The 14084-nt window shown below is 40.2% G+C and overlaps 1 protein-coding gene across 6 annotated transcripts in view; it reads left to right on the top strand.

Moving 5' to 3' along the window:
* The first annotated feature begins 666 nt into the window (after positions 1-666).
* Positions 667-14084, top strand: part of RBM25 (RNA binding motif protein 25) — a 33671-nt gene continuing 20253 nt past the window's right edge. Inside the window, exons 1-6 of one of the 6 annotated variants that reach the window (XM_058855467.1) lie at positions 698-824; positions 3819-3880; positions 7385-7505; positions 11171-11220; positions 12699-12869; positions 13175-13232. In XM_058855467.1, the coding sequence (XP_058711450.1) occupies positions 7400-7505; positions 11171-11220; positions 12699-12869; positions 13175-13232 (385 nt within the window). In that variant the 5' untranslated portion in view covers positions 698-824; positions 3819-3880; positions 7385-7399. Of the gene's footprint in view, positions 825-1045; positions 1233-3818; positions 3881-6429; positions 6532-7384; positions 7506-11170; positions 11221-12698; positions 12870-13174; positions 13233-14084 lie in introns of those variants that run through there. The other 5 variants (XM_058855460.1, XM_058855453.1, XM_058855474.1 and 2 more) reach the window with 5 other exon arrangements.

Genomic DNA, 14084 nt, shown 5'->3' with positions numbered 1-14084 from the left:
CTTGCAACTTCTTGCCACCAGTGGTGTAACTACAGCAATTACCGTCTTTCGTGTCATGTTGAAAATCGTCTCTTAATGTAGTCTAAATGCTGCAAGTAGGTCAGAGAAACTACCAGTTGTAGACTATAGCTAGGCCCAACAGCACAGTGACATCTTTCTGATGAGCATACGGCTGCCTAAGACAGTAGTGTTCGCCCTTCTTTGCTGTGTAAATCCTTAGGTCTTTTACAGCAGACAGAACCTTCCATGAAAGCCAGCTGTATCCTGGGCTGCATCCCAAACAATGCGGGCAGCAGGTCGAGGGAGAGGATTCTCCGTCTGCGGTACAGCCCGTCCCAACCACCGTCACGGGCGGGTGGCAGCTCAGCCTGGCCTGAGTGTCCGGCTGAGGGGGCCATGACGGCTGACAGACGGGCAAGGCTCCGTGCCACCCACAGCCGGATGCTTTCCAGAGTCTCCAGCCGCCCCAGCCCCGAGCAGCGGCATTGACCTCGATATGGCGGAGCTCCGGGCCGGTCACGGCCCCGCGCCGCCCGTCCGCACTGCAGATGGCGGCAGCGCCCCTCCGCTCCCGTGCCCCTCTGCCCGCCGCCGCTCTATGGTCCGCCGCGTTTCTGCCCGGGCGCGAGCGGGGGCGCTCTGCCACGGCCGCCTCTGTGGTGGCGCTGCGCGGTGCACGCCGGGCCGCTGGCGGAAGAGGCGGGTCACATGACCCCTCGCGGCGCGGCGGCAGCGGCTCGGCGCGGTGTGTTCGCGGCCTAGCGGGGCCTCAGCCGGCCTAGCGCCTCCCCCGCGCCATCCCCGCCCCGCTCCGCAGCCGAGGGGTGAGAACCGAGGGGCTTCGGGGGGAAGAGGGAGGCAGGGAGGAAAGGCGCGCGGCGGTGGCGCCCCGGCCGCCCGCTGGGCGGAGGCGCGTCCGGGGCCGAGCCGAAGCCACTGGGCCGCGGCGGGCGCTCGCTGGGGAGGCGGCTCGGGCCTGGACGGGGCGTGGAACGGGCGAGTGGCCTCGGGGCGGTGCTCGCGAGGCCCGTTCGCTTCCTCTCCCGCTGGGACGCGTGGGAGTCCATTCCGCCGACCCCGGCCGGAGGGACGGGAGCGGCCCCGCGGGAGGCGAGGGGAACTCGTCGCACGCCCGGGACGAGGACCTGCTCGGAGCTTTGCTGGAGCCCGACGCTGCTCCCCGGGCCCCGCCGCCTCGGTATGTGGGTGGGATTTTTAATTTTGCACGCCGGGTAAGCCGATCACGCTAGGAAACGCGATATGTTGCGACAGGGAAGTTACTGTCCTTACTGTGGATTGGAGTAGTCATCTTAAAACACGTGTTAGCAGGTCGTGCGTAAAATAATCAAGAGTGATTCATCCGTGTCAGTAGCCGCTGTGAGTGCACACGGCGTGTTTTTCTCATTATGTCTTTTTCCGTTGAAGAAAAAGACCTTTGTCTTCCCGAAGGAGAGTTTTTTTGTTTAAACACAGGGAATATCCAGAGCACAGCTAACGGCTTTGTTGTTTTTCCTTTTTTTTTTTCTAGGTCTTAAACGGCCTTAGAGAAAGTGAGCTCTCAAAAGTTTTATATTTCTTAGTCCATTCAGACTAAAATATAGGCACACTGAATTTTAGTCCTTTTTTTGTGTGGCAGGAAAGCATTACTTCAGGTATTGCATCAGCATTTATGGGGGGAGTCCAAAGCAAATTAGAAGGAAGAATAGGAGAGTTTCTTGCTTTTTCTGTAAAGGAGCGGCACAGATCAGAGTGCTTAGCGTTTGCCTGCTTCTCTGCCTCTGAGTGCCCATTCAGATAAGTGTTGTAATGCCACAGCCATGTTTCTGTTTTGGGAAGCGTCAATAGCCAAGTTAGAGTGGAAAGTCACTTATTTCACTAACCAGGGCTTTGTATGGGTGCAGAGGCACAGAATTAGGAGTTAAACATCTTAAAGTTCTGATGATATACTTAATGGACCCCTACTTAAAGAGCTTTTGGACTGAGGCTTTCATTTGGGTAAACACATTGCTTTTTGTGTTGGTTTGTAATAATAGTGTGGGATGTGACTGTTCCTTAGCAGTTACTAAACTCTTTCTAGATCACCTCTGGAGAACAAATACTAGTATTTTTGTCCTTAACTTAGGAAATCTATAGTATATTTTATCTCTCCCCATGCCTGTTGGGTTTAACATTGAAATCTTGCTTAGCTTGCTGGCTATTTTGGAGAAAACTCTAGGGGTCTGGGAAAGTGGTCATTTTTATTGAGGAAACCAGTTGGCTTGGAATAGAAGATTTTTCTTCTAGGGAGCTTTTTTTGATGGCAAGCAATAATATAAACAGTACCTTTATTGGGTGACAAATTAGGAGGTTGTTTTTATAACAAAATGGCTTAAATATCCACCCATGGTGTAGAGACCAGTGCACAAGCCTGTGTGATAGTACTGACTTTAACAAACTGGTTTGTTGCATGTTTTCTTCAGCCTGCACAGCTGTTTTGTGGTGCGGAAGAAGTGTTTTGGGAAAATACTGAAAGGAAGTTAAAATCAGATAAAATTGAACTAGATCAGCCATCACTGTTGCTATGACTCCTCATGTATGTATTCTTAAAACACATGAAGTTTGTTTGTGTAAGACTTCAGGGGTTTTGCAGTCAGTTTTAACTTTGTTTAGTGTAATAGTAGTGAGTATTGTAACTGGTTGTTTCATGGGGAACTTCACTGCTTTGAATTTGGTTAAGAAGTTTTGCAAGTTTCTAATGTGCAGACAGAGATACTAAGGATATTAATCCTGTGACACTGGTAGAATTATGATGCTGCCCTGAGTAGATTATAGAATTGTCAATTTAAAGTACATCTGTTAACAGCAATTTTTAATGAATTTATGTTCTTCTTATGATATACCCCTTCATCCCTGTATTTTAAAAAATGGGGTCAGTAAAACAGAAGGTTAAAAGAATGCTATGATTTAAAGAGGAATTACTGCATTAACAGTGCAGCCAGACCAGTACAATCTCTGTCCTCTATTATTGGGACTTCTGGGAGTCAGAGATGATAAAGAAGAGCAGGGCAGCATTGTCTAGGTGATGGTGACCCTTGTTTCATAGTAGTTTCATGTGTGGGCTCAGACACTTGATTCCTGCCCTAAGGCCAGCTCTCTGTGTTTGCTTAGTTGTAAATCAGAGCCAGTGTGCTTCTTGTGGACAAAACTCCATCCCAGCAGGGATCTCACCATGACAGAATTAACCACTCTCAATGGATTTTACCAAACTTTAGAACCATATGGATATCCCTGTACTCTCTCTAAGTTTCAGAAGATTGATGCAGATGGCTCTGCATGTTGCTTGCTTGGTTCCACCAGGACTTAAGTCAGAAGTGCAATGTAGAAAGCAACTGAGTTCCTTCTGGGCCAAAGTTGAACCTGGAATATTATAGCTGTGTTTATGTAGTACTTGCCTTAGTTAGTAGCTCAGGCTGGTTTTGAGCTGGGTCTTCATAGAGTAAACTTAGGTGTTTTGCCATGCATGAAATAATTAATTTGCAGCATAGAGAAATGGCCCAAGGCTAATAAAGTGTGCGTCTATGTTACTGTGTTCACTTAGATCAAGGGTGTGCTCTTGAAGGAAGTCTCACAGTCATCATCACTTAGGAAGTTTATTTCATACTGGCTTGTGCTATTCCAATGGATAAGCTGGATGCCTTTTGGATGAAAATATATTCAAAAATGCGCTCATACCTACAAACTGGCATTTGTTTTAGTGGGGTGGGCTTCCCCAAAACATGTTGTGTGGACGTTAGTTTTGTTTAACAGACTTGTTCCGATTGTATTGCTTCCTGGCACAGACACGGCCTAAACTGACTGCACCTTGAGTCTGAGACCTGGCATCAGTCCATCATTTTGGGAGGTAAAGATGTTGTTATTTCAGTATTTTGAGTGATACCAGGCCAGTTGATCACTGCTTTTATTTCTCCTGTATTTTTGTGGCCACTGTAACATTCACACAAGTTAAACTCTTGCTTAGAGAACTGTTAGTTAAACTGCAGCTGTCAAGAATGCTGCCTATGTTCAGTTTCACTAGAGGTAATGCTTCCATAAGTCAGCTGAGGTTTTAAAAATATATTTGACTGTTTAGTTTCATACTTAGATATTTGAATAAATTGGGGAAGTTGGAAGATTGCCATGTATGTTCCTGAGATCACGGTAAATCTGTCAGAAATTGATCACTGAACTGTACCAGCAGGATAGGAGAATGGTCTGCAGAGAAGTTCCAGATACTGTTCCTGAGATGTTTGCAAGTGAATTCTACATGGATTCAGCTTAACATATCCTATCTTTCCATACCTAACCTTTGATTTGTAGTTGCTTATTAATTTGAGGCAGAGTCACTGTTGGAAGAGTATCTACGTTTGCAGTGTGTTCTCTAGCTCCTGACAGAAAAGAATGTGTGGTGCAGTTCCCTTCATTGTAGCATCTTGGATGCATCTTCCTCCCTCGTCCAGATCTCTCACTTCTCCAGTGAGCACTTTCACTCCTGGTATTTTGATCCTCACAGCTTTCATAACGGAAACAGAATTAAACTGTTCTCTCTGCTGGTTTCACATTAGTAGTTATACAGAGTAGTGAGAAAGAGACCAATACTTTCTTTAGTTCTAGTTTTGATCTTAAATGTCAAAGGCAGCAGAGTTGCTAGGATTGGTCCATGGAAGAATTAAACTTTCTAGCTCCTGTGAAAGTAATTGTACAAATATGGGGGAGAAGGAACAGAATGCTTTGAAATGTACTATGGAAGCCCTGTGTATAACAGTGTGTTCCACATCATCTGCCCAAAAGATTGAAGGACTAAGTTTGTTCTCTTCTTACTGCCTTTTTCCTTTTATGCAGCAAAAGTAACTTTGTCGACTGCTAAGTCTTCGCTTCTTAAAATTTAAATTATAAAAAAACCCCAACCAAACAGTTCCTTCTCTGTGCATATGTAACATCCACTGGGTATGGTATGTTTTCCATCTTTTAATTCAAAGAACTGATTCACCACTTAGTCCCCAGGCTTTATTTGTTGTCATCTCCAAAATGATGGCTTGAATAAAGTGCTTATCAGAGCGAGAGAAGAGATTGCACCTGCAGGCAGCCTGGAAAATTACTTCCCAAATTCTTATATGCTCTACAGGCCATGCCTTAACATCTTGTGGATTCTGATGGTGAAACTGTGTTGTAGCCTGTTTAGAACCATTTCAGACCCAGTAGCTTATTGTTTGTACCATCTACCCCAAAACAGCTTTGAATTTTATCCAGTTTTTTATCAGCTTGAAATATAGGTAAGAATTGGGAGCCTTAAAGATCTTAATTTTGTGGGTTTTCTGTTGGCTTTTTTTTTGGTGTGTGTGTGTGTGAAAGTTTCAACTAGTGGCACCAAGGCAGATAAGGGAGTTCTGTTCCATACCATACGAGTTCCAAATTCTAGATTAATGTCAGCTGATATACATGTAGTCTGAAGAGACAATAAGCAACTTTTACAAAAATAAAATGGCGTACATATTTGTTGCTTTTCTTTGTCTGTACAGTTTTAAAAATTCAGGAATTGCAGAAAGGAAAAGTGTTCTTAGGCATACGGATTCTAAAAGTGAGGGGAGGTTTTATGATTATTAGATTGCATAAAAGCTTTATTGAACTGTTGGAAGAATGTTTCCATTTGCTCTCTTACTTCTTCTGCCATCTTAGACCTTGTATCACAGGAGTGTTCATTGTTTTGCCTAGTGAGATATTGATAAATGCCCTCAGGGCATTTAATTATATAAATTCAGTTAATATAATGAATATATTAAGGAATATTAATATTAATGAATGCTCTTATCACATACCTCGTGTAATTGATGTAGTTGTAAATGTTTCCTTGGGTGAATTATGTGATAGGGTTATATATGTGTTCTTAGACCAGAATAAGTAATTCTGATGTTAGAAGGTATTACCAAATACATTTGGGTTTCTCTTTCATCCTTTCCAGTCTGCTATATATTTATTGCTCATAGTTGTTTCCAGAATCAGAGGGAATTAAGTTTTTCTGTATGATTCTGGTTTCAGATTTATTTTTTTTAGATCTTTCAGATGTACCTGCTATTATGGTAGAGTACTGATACTATCTTTTACTTCTAGTATTTAAGATTAATGGCTTACTCTTGAACAAGTCTGGAAGGTACGTCTCTCCAGCAGGACTTGTTTTCCATTCCTTGCTGTTGAGTGCCGTTGTATTCTGTCTTGAAGAAAGCATGGTACAATTTACAGTTCAGTTAAATGTATCAGAATTTTGCTTGCCATAACTCAGTTTCTCCAGGCAGCTTTGCTTCAGGTTTTGACTCATAGGTGCCTGTTTGGAAAGCAGTTGCAGTGCAGAACTGACACTGTAGGTTGTAAGGCATTCCGTAGAGTCCAATGAGAAACGAAAACGTTTCTGCCAACAGCTCACTGGGTTCTTGTCACTTCTGATACTGTGTCTTCGTGATTCATATCCACATGATCCACTGTGTGTGAACTTCTCCAATGCTTCCTCGCTGCAGTGTGAATGTAGGTATATGCTCAGCAGTAATATTCTGACCAGTTTTGGGTTTTTTAGAACTGAGAGCCAACCTTCAGTGAACACTTGACTGCAGTGTAAGGTTACTGAAACAATACTGGAAGAATGCATGCCTTAGTTGTATTAAGGGCGATCCTGGAGTGTTTTATGGCTGGTTGTTGTCTGTTTCAGGGTCAGTAATATGCATGTAAAATAATAATATTAATAGAAAATGGTATTTGAAATGATCTTTACTCTCTATGGGAGCATGTTGACACCCGGCTCATGGGCTAATGTCCAAGCTGTGCTCTAGGAGATTTGTGGACTGGGAAGTTAAAAATAGATCACAGAACCCTCTTTCAGACTTTTAACTCTATCTCTGCTGGAATTTGAGAATCTCCCCAATGTCCTCTTAACTACAGCTGCCATTAATGCTGAGCATTGTGTTGTCCCAGTTCTTTCTGGTGTCTTGTTCTACAGTTGTATTGTTTGTGATCATTTTTTGTACAACAGAACTACTTGCTTTATTGGAAATGTCTTACAAGATCAGTTTTGCTTTCAGATACTGCAAAGATAGCTTTATTTTAAAGAAACTGCACAAACTGTTAAATGCACTTTATTGGTATAAGAATGTTTTTCACTCCATTCTGAAACACTTCCTTAGAAGTGCTGTTTTTAGTTGAGAAAGAAGACTTCTACTACATCTGTAATGTAATGAATAACTGGGGAAAAAATAGTTTCAGTTTGTAGTTGCATGTCCAAATAAAAATTTAAAACAATTATGGACACTTACCACTTCACTGCTTTTATAATTCACATTTGGGAACTGACTGCTACAAGTTTCCTTTTCTGTCTTTTTGATAGATTGTGACTGCAAGAATGTCTTTTCCACCTCATTTGAATCGCCCTCCTATGGGAATCCCGACACTTCCCCCTGGGATCCCCCCTCCACAGTTCCCTGGCTTTCCTCCACCTGTACCTCCTGGTAAGTTATATTAATACATGGAAATATTTTAGAAATTAATTTCTTGATATTATTCTGAATGCCTTTAAAAGCCAGTAACTTTTGTAAATAATGTATCTTGGGAACTCTGATTTGTGTACCTTGCAGTTGAGTTTCTAGTTTTCCCATATATCATGTCACGGGAGCAGGCTCCTTTTGGTCTACCAAAAACTGTTTACTTTTGACCAGAAATTAAATACAGGACTTTTCTTGAGCCTTTATTCAAGACTGAAGCTGAGTGCTGATTTCTGTCAATATTAGTGTTCCAGAGCCACTGTTTTGATTGTAATCCATTGTAATAGCCTTTGGAAGCTCTTGGGTACACTGAGTACATGTAATGTGACAATAGAGGAGTAACTTTCAGAGAAGGTCCATCTTGCTGCATTATTTTTCTCCATTTTTGATGTCCCACTTTCTTTTGTTTCTTATATTCTTTCCTCCACACATCTTTCAAATTTACAGTTATTTTTATCATTTCTTCTAATCTTCCCAGAATTATTCCTACCTTTTTTCTTTGTTCATCTGTAATATCAGCCTCTGTTTTTTGAGTTGAGGTTTCAACTTGTTGGTCTGGAACAACTTGCTTTCTGTACATTGTGAGTATACATAATGATGACTGGAGTCAGGAAACCATAGAGCAAATGGGAGAGGGGAATACATCAGAGAATTACCCCTTCAGAATTCATCACAAGGGCTGCAGAAAATAACTCCTGTCTTGTCTGTGTTGTCTTAAGCTGTGTTGTGCAGGAGTGTTCTGTAGACAATAGAGGCATTCAAAAAACAGATGGTTGAACTACAAAAATATTTCTGTACATCATTTATCAGGCTAATCTTTACTTGCATTAATTTTTCTAAACATTTTTCTTGAGAACCATGAGATGTTACCTGTTTTCTGATAAAGGCAGAGTTCTTGCTTAGGTAATATCCTGCCATCAAAAATTTCAGGTTCAATTTTAAAATCATACCTCTCATTTTTCCTATCTCCAGTTTATGTATACTAGTGTATAAAACACCAGATGCTTAAAAAAATAACTTTCTAAAATATATTTTTAAATGCTTGATACAGTTTTCTGCTCTGAACATTTTGCTTCTTAGCATGTGTGACAAAGACCTTTTTGTTTTCTTGTTGTGTTTAAATAGTCTCATTTTAGTATTACGAATCTGAATAGTATGTAGAGTGGAGAAGCCTGGTATTACGTGAGAGAAAAATTTTTCTCTGCACAAGAGAAACCTGATTTGCTTACCTGTGCAGACAACATATTTTGACTTGTAGAGGATATGGATCTCACTTAGTATAAGCATATCAGTAGAGATGAAAATGCCACAGATTTTATGAAATTCTGCTCTGAATTTAGTCCATATGTAAGATCACAATTTTAGTGGCTTACAATATTATCTATAGCTAGCTGTTTGGTCGAATATTCATGTCTTAATTACCTCAGCCTGTAATTTTTTGAAAAGTTTCAGATGGCGTTTGCTTGCATAACAATGAAGTTAGGAAAGGTGGTTTGCTTTGCTTAAAGATACTGGTTGCTAAAAGCAGGAAGTTCTAGCATTTCCCAATATTTGTGTGGAAGATTTGATAAGGAGGTGATTCTGATAAATCTGTGAAGATTATTGGATACCCCTAAGGTGAAAAAAACCATTTTCCATGCCAGAAACGCTGTAGTAGGTCAGACCTGCAGTCCATATTGTCTGATGCATTGTGTGGCAGTGGGACTAGAAGGCAGTATTTAGGGTGGGCATGTATCCCTGTCTGCTTTCTGAGTCTCTTGCTTCATACACCTGTAGTGTTAGGGATCTTAGAGTAGGATCTTTATGTTGTTTTTTGTCTTTTTCTGGACATATCATTTATGGACATTTTGGAATTTTTAACTGTTCAGCTCTGTCACCTCTTCAACCAAATTTGAGAAGTTTATTAACTGCTGTGGAAAGTGCTACTCTCTTGCTCTTAAGTCTGTCTTTAAATTCACTGCCTATTTCGTGTCTCCCTCCTGCCTCAGTTCTGATGTGGGAGTTGGGCGAGTTGAGTTTTATGGGTTTGTACACCTCAGCCATGATCAGTGCCTTGCAAACCTCCACACTTCAAGAGCCTCAGTGTGCAGCCTTTCCTTCTAAAGCAGCTGCTTCATCAGGGAAATTGTGTAGTTGCTGTTCTCTGAGGCTGGGTGGCCTTGGGTTGCAGAGACCAGGTCTGTAGGCTGTAGTCAAAACCGTAGGTGCACTGAGCTTTTGTGTAGCAGCTAAACAATGCCTGTGGTCATTGTTTCCTGATGATGCCCAGTATGTCAGTGGATTTTTGTGGCTTCTGCTGAACATTGGGCAGATAGTTTCATAGAATCATCAGTGATAACAACAAGTGTGTTATCGTACACTTTAAAAGTCATTGTGATAATTATAATATTAAAGGGCTGCACAACCAGTCTTACTGGGGAGTAGTTGCTACAGTCCGTGAGATGCCACGGTGTATTTGAAATTGAGTACATGGGAGGGCAATATAGTTTTGATTGTCTGAATGGTTTGGAGGAATAGGAGGCAGTATGACCTTAATATGAAGGGACTGAGGAAGAGGATTGAGAGCTGGAGAAAATGAAAAATAAATAAAGAAAAGCAGAGTGGATGAGGAAAAAAATTGGAAAGTATGTCTGAGGAGAAGTGTTTTAAGACTAAACACTAGAGAAAGTGTAAGAAGTCCAGGGGCAGTAGGTTGTAGCAGTTTATTTAGGATTTTTTGAATACAGCAGTAAGAGATGGATAAAAAGGGAAGGATTCAGAGGGAAAAACAATGGAAGTTTTTTGTAGAATGAAAGAAAAACATAGGATCCCTGTAGAGAACATGAGGTTGACTTCACTGTTCTCAAGTCTCAATGTGTCTGCTGATCAACAAGTAGTTTTGATGAAATCCATTCACTTAATGTATTTAACCTCTAGCAACTGGCATGGAAAGATGAAGAGCCTTTCTTGTGATCAGAGATACTGGCTCATGAAAGTACTAAAAGCTGCCAGTGAATTTGGTACTGTAAAAGAGGTATTACATTGTTTCATCTGATTAAATATTAACTGAAGTATTATTTGTCATTAATTAATGAATATTACTAAAATTCAATGTTATTCTAAGTTAGGTGTTGGAGACTGCCAAGTGAAGTATTTGGCAGCTACTCAATAGAGGTTTTATATGCTGCCTTTATTAAGCTATTCCACAAATAGTGGTGTGAAGCCTGGTGCCATTCTCTACAGGACCTCATTCCTAAAGCCATATGCAGAAACAATTGCGTTGTGGGGATCATGTAAGCTGGGAACGAGATCATCTGTAGGGCATCAGCTGCCTTTGCTCTCAGGAATTCCCTGCCTCATTCACCACCCCAGTGTCTTCTAGAACAATATTGTGGCTAGAATATGCTCTGAAAATAGATTTGTGATAAAGTTGAAATGCTAGTACCAGAAAGTGACCTATGGTCACACAGGATGCCTATGATACCTTAGTGTACTTTGTTGGCATGCTTAAAGGAGTTACTGGTAATCAGCACTGTGAAATTCTTATTTGACCAAAATTGCTGTCTAATTTGAGAACCATGTCTGCAATAATTTCATTTGTATTCATCAGTTTTCAACAGGACAGACTAATATTAATGTATTGTCTTTCTCAGGGACCCCTATGATTCCTGTACCAATGGGCATTATGGCTCCTGCTCCAACTGTAAGTATTGCAGTAGGGATGAGATTATAGCCAAATAAAATAGAGAGTAAAACTTACTGGATGTCAGCAGTGGTTTTGTTTTGCTCTATTCTGTCAGAATTCTACTGTGAAAGAAAATGCTTAATTTTAAATGCTACTATAATTGCAACTGTTACGCTGATTTCTGACCTAGACAAAGTAATGTCTGGAGCTACCAGCTGCAGAGGTGAAGCAGTTATTGTTCTCGTAAGACAATACTTCTCTCAAATACAGTGGTTTAGGCTTTGCCTTTGGATCATGTGTGCTCCTCCTGTGCAGTACTATTAGATCAGGGAGATTCCAGGTCTCTCACTCTGGAGTTTGTAGTTCTGACATAGTTCCCTGCAGGCATTACCTCATCCAGGTTTATAAGGCTATCACACAGCACTGCTGGGTTGTACAAAAACATTCGACTTGACAAGCTTACAGATAAGCTTGCTGTCTCCATGTTGCAGAAAAAGGAATATTAAGTATATAAAATATAAAAAATGAATATAAATTTATATATAAAATATATAAAATTGTATGCTATATCCATCTGTGGGAAAGCAAATGAAAGGTTTCTTTGTCTATCTTACTAATTGCAAGTTGGAAGGGAGGTTTATGATTTTGGGATGGAAAAAAGTGCACTTCAAAATATAAATGTTACTTCTTGACTTCAAGGTGAATTACCTTTTGTGTGATTTTGCAGAAGTGAAATCTCCCCAAAATAGAGAATTTTTTGATAGCTTGTGTTATCCCCTAGAGGAGGATATGTTCATGGTAACCAGTGTGTGTTTAAGACAGAGATACTGAAACAAATTTATTATTCAGTTTTGTGATTAAAATAACTTTTAGTAAGTGGTACTTCTAGAAAGGTATTCTGGGTAGAGAAGACAGTGCATAAGGACTGTTAAGTCTTCGGTGGAAGAAGTGTAGCAAAACGGAGCAGATGATCATGCCTGTCTTTGTACAGTTAATTTGCAGGTGTTTGCTCCTTAACCTAAAGAGGCTTTGGGTTGTGTGTTCATTAAATAAAGCAGTAGTATTTACTAACTGTGTGGAAGCTTTAAGATCATGTGTCCATTGAAGCCTTTGAGCCAGAGTTAGCTTTCTGTTCACAGCTTGGTTTTTACACTACTGGGTAAGGTAATTCAACTTCTGGTGACTTAAATGTTGCAAACTTGTTATTTGTAGGAGAAATAATACCTAATGTTACTGTATGCTCACCTTGAGACCTCCAGTGGCTGTGTTCAGTTACACATTTTATCTTCCTTTGCCAGAAAATGGCCAATTTTTTTGTGTTGTAGAAAGTATTAAAGCCTGTACTGCTTATTGGTGTCTTATTCCATAAGCCTAACTCAGGTTTGTATGAAAATTCAATTTTTAAATAAGTCTGCATTCCTAAGTCTTATGTCTTATTGGTTTAAATAAAAAACCAATCCATTGTTTTATTTTACAACTTCTCCTCCTCTTTTCAGGTGTTAGTTCCTACCACAGTGTCTATGGTTGGAAAACATTTGGGAGTCAGAAAAGACCATCCTGGCTTAAAGAACAAAGAAAATGATGAAAACTGTGGTCCCACTACTACTGTTTTTGTAGGCAACATTTCAGAGAAGGCCTCAGACATGCTCATACGGCAGCTTCTAGCAGTAAGTGCAGCACACTGCTTGTTAAATTTCATCTCTGGCTGATGAATAAAGTAATGATCCACAAACAGTGTATTGAAACTAAAAGCAGAGCTATCCCCACTTACTGGAATAGCAGTTCACTGTGCCTGAATTCAGTAAGTGAAAAGTACAGCTTTTTGACATTATAGATGTCATGAATATAGATGTATTTTATTTTCAGTAGAGTTTACCCTTCTTTAATTTTATAATATTTTGCAAAAAGTGGTTACTTTTTTGTAATGTTTTGAATATAAAATAATAATTAATGATACTTCTCTTAATTGCAGAAATGTGGTTTGGTTTTGAGTTGGAAGAGAGTGCAAGGGGCATCTGGAAAACTTCAAGGTAACAATTCACGCTTTTCAAAATCTCTAGATATACTCTTGTTTTTATTAGCTTGCAGCTTTTTAGTATCTTGACACATTGCTATTCTTAATAATTTTATATTTTAAGATGCTGTAATATGATAGCTGGGAAATACTTTCTGGTAAAGGGCTAGTATTTTCTGGAATTGAAAATGAAGTAATATAATTGAGAAAGGTTAAATGGAAAAGTACCTTGAGAGCCTAGTTTTGCTTACCTTTCTTTTCTGAAACTAAATGATTTTGCAGACTATTCCAGAGAAAGCTTTGCCAGTTTGGGCTTAGCCCCCAAAGGAAGATACTATTCTAACATTTTTACAAGTCACTTCCAATAATATGTATTGTCCTTCTGTGTGAAAGAGGTTTTCCTGATGTAAAATTTACCTTTCCTATTGTCAAGTTGAGCTGATTTAATTTTTGTGACCTTTCTCTAGTGATTGCAGGAAACAATTTTGGTTACCATTTTTTTGCTGTGTTTTCACATCTTGCTAGGTTTGTGGGATTTTTTCTTTTTAAGATTTAGTTCAGTTCCCTCAGCTTTTTTTGTATCTCATGCTTTTTTTGTTTTGCTGTTATAAAATGTTTTTCTCGTTTAAAGCTTTATGTAACTGTTGTGAAGAACCTAGTTTGAAATACCCTTCTCTCTAGGCTAACAGTGAGCTGTTACTTTATGCCCTTGGTCATCAGACAATTGCAAATCTACCTGAGATGTCATCGTATAGCTGCATTTCTTAGTTAAGGCAGATATGTTAAAAGCTTTACAAATACAATCATAGAATAGTTTGAGTTGGAAGGGACTTGTAAAGTTCATCTAGTCCAATCCCCTTGAACAGCA

This window comes from Poecile atricapillus, chromosome 1, assembly GCF_030490865.1.
Source record: "Poecile atricapillus isolate bPoeAtr1 chromosome 1, bPoeAtr1.hap1, whole genome shotgun sequence".
In the NCBI taxonomy this organism is placed as follows: domain Eukaryota; kingdom Metazoa; phylum Chordata; class Aves; order Passeriformes; family Paridae; genus Poecile; species Poecile atricapillus.
This window is presented reverse-complemented; position numbering and strand designations above follow the sequence as displayed.